This window comes from Hypomesus nipponensis, chromosome 6 (assembly GCF_054491055.1).
Source record: "Hypomesus nipponensis isolate SF chromosome 6, ASM5449105v1, whole genome shotgun sequence".
In the NCBI taxonomy this organism is placed as follows: Eukaryota; Metazoa; Chordata; class Actinopteri; order Osmeriformes; family Osmeridae; genus Hypomesus; species Hypomesus nipponensis.
In genome coordinates, this window is record NC_140366.1 from 4287118 (window position 1) to 4296237 (window position 9120).

General features: G+C 38.7%; 1 protein-coding gene across 1 annotated transcript; it reads right to left on the reverse strand.

Annotated features, from left to right (window-relative positions):
* Positions 1-557: 557 nt before the first annotated feature.
* On the reverse strand, positions 558-8119 carry hpcal1 (hippocalcin-like 1). Its single transcript, XM_084699582.1, has 4 exons — positions 7980-8119; positions 4890-5329; positions 923-1028; positions 558-801 (listed from the first exon to the last, which is right to left on the reverse strand). Exons 2-4 carry the CDS (start codon positions 5265-5267, stop codon positions 704-706), a joined length of 582 nt encoding a protein of 193 aa, XP_084555708.1. The 5' UTR covers positions 5268-5329; positions 7980-8119; the 3' UTR covers positions 558-703.
* Positions 8120-9120: the final 1001 nt, after the last annotated feature.

Sequence of the window (9120 nt, forward strand, 5' to 3'; positions counted from 1 at the left end):
ACCAGTTAAGTTTGGATACATGGATCTAAATATTTGGAAAAAAAAGCTTGTTCATTTCTACATAACCCTTATAAATCCAAAGCCAGAAATATGACACAAACTCTCTGGGATAGACAACTTCAGTAAGGTAAGAGGTGAGTAGTGTTTCTTTGAGTGACATATGAAAGTTAAATCAAGTTTAGATAATATTTTATCTGGGAAATCTCCTGACGAGAAACGGATATGAATTCCTTTCTTGATGTATTACATACTATATGAGAGCACAGTATTGCAGTGGTGCCCATTATACAGATTTAGATGGTTTTCCTCTTTCTGGTAATACTTGGTAGTGTAATACATAAAAATATTAGATATGGCACTTCACTTTGACTAAATTCATATTAAATAAAGTTAAGAAAGAGCCATCAAAATAGAACATTATCAAGGATATTAGTTGTAGAAGCGCACTTGCAGCAGTGCAGTTAATATGAACAAAGAACAGTCGTTGATGTAGAGTGAATTGCGAACCAGGGCACTGGCAGATATGAGGACCTTAATAAGGTATACATTTGAGGCAACATTGAATGAGCACATAAAATGGGTGCCAGGGAGGGGGTGTTATGATGATGAATGGTAAATCAAACACCAAGTCTGATTACTACAACTGTATGTGTGTGTGTGTTGGTGAGGGGGTTAGTCAGTCCATCTGTTCCGACGCATGCTTTCAGAACTGTCGAGAGGTTCCCTGATCAGACTGCAGCAGCCGAACAATAGAGGGGTCACTCTTGGCTCCTTTGATGAACTCCTCCAGAGACAGACGTCCTGGAGAACAAGATTGAGTCAAATTGTATATGCCCCCTCCATGTGATAAACTTGTCATTCCAGGATTATACAAATCTATAAAGGGGTGACAGATTGGAGAGGCTCAAAAAGTTCAACTCACCATCATTGTCTATGTCCATCTGTCTGAAGATCTTGTCTGTTCGTTTCTCTGGTGTTGATTCATCTTCAGGCATCTTCATCACTGACGACACCATCTTGTAGATTGCCTATGGTGGTAAAATTGGCTATCCTTATAATTTGTGAATGAGTCACATTGACAGATCACATAATAGATCCTTCTCGCCATTGTAGTCAGAAGCATCAGATGGGCTTGAGCACAATCAAGTATTTTGAGCCAACTGCTATTACAGCAGCCATATGCCTCAGGGACACTTTATTAAAAAGGCATGTTTATTCAGGTTGCCTGTATCACCTACCACAATGGTCTGGGCTAATACTGATATGGAACCGGCTGCCAAAATTGGTCACATTGGTGGACGAGTAAATAAAGTCACACTGATAAAGAGCCCATAAAAAGTTTAACAGTTTTGTGGTTAAGAACACCAATGTGGAAAACAGGAACAACATACGTATTTTGCTTTCCTTTCTTCATTGCTATGTAATTACAACTGCACTATTCTGGGAATCTTGAAAATGACCCTACGGCATTTTCAAATATATATTTTTGACACATATTAACATAAAGCCTACTGTATAAGATCAAGATTTTTCAGTACAATTGTCACAGGCAGAACCCAGAAACAAGTTTTTTGGGGGGCGGGCAAAAAACACAAAACATATCGTATGGTTACAGACAAAACCAATTTAACACTCAATGTTTTGTTTTCATTAGTGGGTGGGCCTTCAGAGCTTCTGAATGCCTAGTGAAAAACTGGTCTAGACTACTAGCTTCAGCACTCTTAGTGGTAGTAACCAGTCGTCCATGTTAGAGAGTATGGTGCGTGGACAGACCACTGAATTGGCTACAACAGCTGCTGAATTATAGAGAACATACTGTACATTACTGTCCATAGTACAACATCCCATGGAAAATGTACTAAAGTGCTTTCATTTTCAAAATAGACATGATGCATTATGGTCACTCAACTGCGCCGCGCTTCATTTGATATTACTTTTTTAGTCATTGTAGGTCATAAAACAAAATGTGAAGTGTGTCACTGCCACCACTCAATGAGATCATAATATATATATATTTTATATATATATATAAATATATTATTACAGACAAAAGGGCATCATTAGATCTGTGATGCTAACATAGCCTTGTCTGTCTATTTTGTTTCCTTTATTTTTCACAATATCCTACATAGTTTTGTATTGACATTGTATAGTCTAAAGGGTAAAAACAGGTAAAAACGTAATTTTGACAATTTCAGTGCACATAAACAAAGTGAATAGAGCACACTAATGGAGATTTTTTTTTTTGCATGAATAAATAAATGCTGAAATAAATTAAAAATAACCACATATTGGTCAAGAGATTGGATTTAACTATATGTATTTATTTCTATATTTACTTATTTCTGCATTTATCTACCCATTTTTTAATATGCATTTATTTATTTAAGCATTAACTATTCATTTATTTATATTTCTACATTTATTTATGCATTTCTATATTTCCAATATATATATATATTTTTTTAATGGATTTCTGTGTCCATATATTCAAAAGGTAGGTGGAACTACATCAGTCTAAAGCCGAATTGGTACTTGCATTCAAAGACAAGTGAATAGACCAGACCCTTGATATTTTGATACACTATAACTAATTGATGCATACTAATTGATTGGATCACATTCGGTCGCTACCCACAATGCACCACGCAAGCGATTTGCCTGTCTACATTGAAAATGAATGGAAAGCATGTCGTTGTGTCGCTCACATTGCTGTAGTGGACACTCGGGCTGGGCGATATTTAAAAAATGTATCTCGATATTGTCAACATTTTTATGATATTCCATGTATATCTCGATATGTTTGCATTTGCATTTAAGTAATAAAAAACATGATTTTCTCCCCCCATTAGAAAACAACAAAAACAATTTAGACAGAACAGCTATTGTTACAAATTACAACATGTGTAGTGCAAATTTAAGCAGTTGCCATTACATGGCCCTTGCAACTTGACAAAATGGACCTCACATGGAACAATTCATGCAGAAGTCCTTATGTGACAGGAAAAAAAGCGCAAAAGTCACTGCCCGTGCGAGTGCCATTTTCAGTTTGTGCACATGCTCTTCGTGACCATTCTACAGTGGCCCTGATGTGCAAACCACACCTCCTAATATGAGTACATCCCCCAAATGAAAACACTCCCCCGAAATACAATGACTTGCTCACCTCCCCCCAATACGAAGACACGCTCCCCCAAATGGGAAACAACATTACATTAACTCAAAACAGAAATGGTCGGTACTGGTACTACACTTTGTCGCTGAATGGATGCAGTAACTAACAAGACATTTACATTCTCATTTAGTCATTTAGCAGACGCTCTTACCCAGAGCGACTTACAGTAAGTACAACAACATTTCCTCACCGCTCAGCCACTTGACTCCAACAGGAAATAAGAAATTGATCGACAGAAGTACAAAATACCTGGCAGAGTTTCGTGCACCAGGACATTTATTTGGGTATATCGAAGCATGTAGCACATAGTAGACTACTTATGCAAAAGCATAAATTGCGTGTTAAACGTAAAAATAGATAGCCAAACAACTATGCTGGTCCACGTAACTCTGTCATTGTGGCATTTCGTTCTTCTGTCGTGGACTTTTAGTATTTTATTCTGAAAAGTCTTGCTTCCTTTAACTGCGTTTTTAGCATGCACATAGGCTACTTATTTAATATTGTGAAAAGTTAACAGCATATCTAAGATTATTTCATATGAATGACCCTGATTAAAATAAATGGTAGTGCAAGTCATGACTCTGAATTGTTAACACAATTGTTCTTCTTTCCTTCCATCCAAAACGATCAAGTTAATGATAATGACAGAGTTAAGTAGACAGGATAGTTGTTTGATTTTTACGTTTAACACGCAATTTATGCTTTTGCATAAGTAGCCTACTATTTGCTACATGCTTCGGTACACAAATAAATGTCCTGGTGCACATAACTCTGTCAGGCTATTGCATTTTGTTAGCCTGGATGCCAGCCCAACTTAGCCCCGCCCACAAAAACATTTGGTTGGGAAGTTGGGTCTGGGGTAGCTCGGTTTGGGAAAAACTATGTCCGAACAGGAGCTGTTCGGACCAATGAAATTGTCAGGGCGGGCTTTATACGATGATGAACAGATGACCAACAGTAACGTAATCAACCACGTCACCAAAGAGCGCTTGGGTTTTCAACAAACAACATATTACGTTGCTCTGATTGGTTGTAGGTCTATCCAAATTTAGCGAAGAGGCATTTTTTCCGGGTTCAGTTGAAACACGCCCCATACTCACAGCCCAACGGAGTGGTTTCAGACTCATATTCTGACTAGAATTATGAGTATGACAACGTCAGGCTAGCATTTTGTACTTCTGTCGATCAATTTCTTATCCAATCAGCGACAAGGTGTAGTACCAGTACCAACTATTTCCGTATTTTGAGTCCATGTAATGTTGTTTCCCATTTGGGGGAGCGTACCTTTGCATTGGGGGGAGGTAAGCACGTCATCCTATTTGGGGGGAGGTACCTCGTATTCGGGGGGAGTGTTTTCATTTGGGGGATGCTTTCATGTTAGTGGGTGTCATTTGCACTTCAGATACAAAGACATATGACGTGCCGCAGTTGGCGCCCTCTGCTGGTAGTTTGAAACTCAAGGACAGCGGGAGTATTAATTTAAATGGATGCACTTGGGAAATTGCTGTTGCTAGGCGGCTGCCTATGTCGCCTATAGGAAGGACCGGCACTGACTGTACATTTAGAATCTGTAAGTCACTTTGGAAATTTTTTAGTAATTAGCTAAATTACTAAATGTACAAAAGTGTCCGCTAAATTACTAAATGTACTGTACCAGTATGATCAATTGCATGTATTGCATGAATACAAATAGATGGTTTAGTCTGGAACTGACCTGTACAATCTCTAGCATCTCTGCCCTGCTAATGAATCCGTTGCCGTCCAGGTCATACATACTGAAGGCCCAGCGCAGCTTCTGCTCCAGGCCACCACGCGACGTCACGCTCAAGGCAATGATGAATTCCCGGAAGTCTATGGTGGCATCACTGTTGGTGTCAAACGTCCGGAAGACGTGCTCAGCAAACTTTGATGCGTCTCCATACGGGAAGAAGTTGGCGTAGATCTTCTTGAACTCCTCTACGGTAAGGTGCCCAGTTGGGCAGTCCTTCAGGAACCCCCGGTACCACTCCTGGAGCTCGTGGTCGGAGAACTCTGTGTTGTCACGCAGGTCATTGAGGACCTCGGGTCGCAGTTTGCTGTTCTGTTTTCCCATGACGCGGTGCTCCGACCTCCCTCTGCTTTTCTCACAAGTTATCCTTGGTTTTTCTGCCTCCTCTGCTCATACAGGAGACAAAAACTATTATTAGGGAGAGAGAGCAGTGAAACATGAATGATTCATTGGTTTAATAAAACCCCACTGTCTTGTCTTATTTGGTAATAAACCTTAGAGGTGGGTCTATCTCCCACAGGCACATGGGTGATTTATAGGCCTGTTGAATGGGAATTATGAAATAGGACAGCAGGAGTGTTGAACCAGAACAGAGGGAAAGATAAGATTACAATCGAGGTGTTCTGAGCTCTTAGGAGGGTGAGACCTGGTCTCTGTGGATATCATTTTAATCCTCTCTCCCGGTGATAATTTATTGATTGTTCTCCACGTGATGGACAGAGAGGTATCCTGGGGCATTCTCTGTGTACTAAAAGTCACTTCCTCAGGAAAAGGTCAAGGCAGCACAAACACTTGTTACCTCATAACCAAGGCAACTGTTAGATAACCTAATCAACTATGGACCATGATAATTGGGTTACCAGGGAGGGAGGCTGGAAGCTTCCAGGAAGAAGTCTCACCATCCGTACTGTACCTGTGTGTGTGTGTGTGTGTGTGTGTGTGTGTGTGTGTGTGTGTGTGTGTGTGTGTGTGTGTGTGTGTGTGTGTGTGTGTGTGTGTAAATGTGACAGACAGCGGAGAAACAGCGAGAACAAAGGTGACAGGGCAGATGACATCATTGCATTATGATTTGATTTTTCCTTCTATAGCACAGATTCACAAGATGTCAAAAATAGAGAAATTAGGGACAAAAGCATCTGTGCTTTGAGAGTGCTGTATTTGTGCTGTTGAGTGAACTGTGTGTGTACATTTGTGCTAAACAAAGAGTTAAATTGTGCAAGCAAGCATGTGAGAAAGTGAGAACAATGATCAAAAACACATGAGAAAAACATTTAAAGGACGATAATAAGAATAATATGAGAAAGTAAGATACAATATGTTGACTGACTGAAAACCTTGATGTTAATATGGTATAGTGGAAGCTGGGGTGCCTCCACTTGCACATGTGGCACATGTTCAATGATAATACGTAACACAGTTTTATTCAATGTAAAGGTTTTATTGGCAGTAAAAAGATGTAATGTGATCTTGGTCCTCCAGATAATTTCCTAAATTTGAGAAATCTTTGCTCATAACAAAGAAAATAAGGCTGGAGTTCATCTTCAACAAGTTTGTGTTAATAAAAAATGATGTAAAATGAGATCTGGAATAAAGAGACTGGATTGGATTGGTTCCCTTAGTTTAGCTTGGCTCTACATGTCTGGAAATAAGTACATTATTCTCAGTCTACACACAAAGAAACAGTGAGAATAATGAGCCATTAATTCACAACACTCCTGCATGTATTCATAGTCTGCTTAACATACTTAGATACAGGCCCACTGGGAGACCCATTTCACCTCTAAAGTTTCAGTAATCGGTTATTCAAACTTTCCTCCTCTCTTCCCACATGCAATACAACTAAGAATGGGTAACAAGCATCTACAACGTCAGCGTTCATGTTAATATGGTTTTTTTATGCAAAATTTCAATTCAAAAGTTTGTATCAACACACACAGGGACTGACAAATTGGTACTATTAAAACAAATTGTGTCCAACACAACATGGATTAAACATCAAACCATAACCTCATATTGTCTGCGACACTGGTTGGGCTCACTATGCTACACATCCCCTACAGGGTAGCAGGTTAAGGGTAACCCCCCACACACACACACAAAGCACGGCACCATCTTTCTCCATCTCCAGTGAACCAAATGATCACAGTAAAAACAAACAGCAGACCTGTTAACCATTTAGAGAATTCCCAATACTCTCCCAGAATAGCACAGCAGCTATATTTAATGATGTCAAAAGAGTCTCCGAAAATATTTCCTATCGCTTATTATACAGATGAATTTCACTGAGAAATATCATCCATGCTGTCTGTGTACTTAAGGTGACTTGCATTGCAATTGTAATTTCTTGTGCTGTTAGAACTGCTAGAAATATTGTGCCACGTAAGGACTAGAGAAGTGTCAGAAAGCCATGAGCCATGAAGTCAGAAGTTTTCCCTCGACACACCCGTCTCCACGGCAACAGGAGTATAGTGCTAAGGCTTATGGGAAAATTCACAATACTATAGGAAATGATACAATATGTAGGCCTACCTCAAGAAACATACCCTTGTGTCATAATTATATGAAAACAAAAAACACGACAGGGTGTGGAATATCAACAAACCATTTGTGCTGCGGACATAGTCACGAGGGTGGTTTAACGCGTAATATTCTTTAAACAGTCTAAATATAGCGGGCTTTATAGCGTTCATATGCTCGCGTGAATACATTTTTACACTCACATCTTTTGTGTTTACAAAATTCCGTAGCTTTATTTAGGCTATGTCTCAATGTCACCCTGTCTAACTTTGAGACAAACCCCGGTACAATTGAAACATGTATTCCTGTTCTAAATGAGAGGCTATACAACTGTAGCCTAATTCATTGGCAGGACATCGACTTATTGATGTTCAACGACAAAGTTGCCGTTCAAACAGTATAGGCTATTCACTCAGATGAACGTTCAGCAAAAACGAAAGAAAATGACTGATAATTAAATATGAAATTATTAAACTTGTAATATTAAATGATAAAATAGCATGATTATGCAAAACTTACAGCTGATTCGATGTTAAGTCGTCTGTCCAGTTCGACTGGATCCAAATTGTTGCTTACACAGTAATAATTTGACACTTAGGCCCCTATGGCTCGAAGTTTACGGATTACTATCTTGAGCACAAACGCATAGCACAAAATCTTCAGTATAGTTAGAATTAGACTATTATTAACACTGATAAAAGTTAAATTAGTAGCCTATTTGGTAGGCTATGCTCCGAGTTCTGAGAACATAATTCGCAAGGCAGAGCAGTTTCATCATTTTTCTTCGATGTGGCACATTCGTAGGCTAGTACTCAGTTTCCAACGGACGCGTCCAATCCACATGAGGGGTTTTCCGTTTCTAAATGTTTAAAGAATTTAGTCTAACACACATGTCAAAATCATTCACCATCTTAAAGGATGACGTTTTTTCTCGGGTTTTATTTCGTACATTACTGTAGGACTAGCTATAAAGTATTCTAGATTGACTCGTTTGTGTAAGTATCCCTCTTTGATAGAATGATCTACAGCCTACACTTGCACCCAGAATATTTCAAAAGTGTTCTGAACTGAAGGTGATCATTTAGACCGTTTGATACAATACAACAAACTGTTTATTGTCCTCTTTACTAGCCTACAGTACATTTGTATAACATCTACTAATATTGGATAGTTTGTATCAAACAGTTTTTCACTGATATGTGTTTTGGAGACCATGATATATCAATCTTTTTGAAAACCTATTGATAATGTATCAATCATATTTCAGAAGGCATCTACACATAACCTATAATATAATATATAGGCCTGTATAACATCAACAATAATCCATACATATGCATTGTTAGTAGACAGAAATGCATTGCCTTAGCCAAATGATAGCTATTAAGTAATACAAAAATTAAAAGCTTTTATGAAGTCTTCATAATACTTGCCACTAAGCAAGGCTCATAGACCACTAAGTCATTAGGCTATATTTGAAGTAGAATAAGGTAGACTATGTAACCCAGTGGCGACTCCTGCCAAATCTCTCAGGGTGGGCAATTGTTGCATGATGGATAAGGATAAGGTCATCCATTCAATAGGTAAATAGCTTGTTAAGGATTTAAAAACTACTCTAGTATTAATGTAAAATAAACCAACTCACAATCATCTAATTCAT

Bases quoted from the DNA above. Each gene is read 5' to 3' on its own strand.
- hpcal1 (XM_084699582.1), bottom strand. From the start codon at position 5,267: ATGGGAAAACAGAACAGCAAACTGCGACCCGAGGTCCTCAATGACCTG. The intron at 1,029-4,889 runs GTCAGTTCCAGA...TTACCACCATAG, and splicing joins AGATGCTAGAGATTGTACAG to GCAATCTACAAGATGGTGTC. The intron at 802-922 runs GTGAGTTGAACT...CTTGTTCTCCAG, and splicing joins GATGGACATAGACAATGATG to GACGTCTGTCTCTGGAGGAG.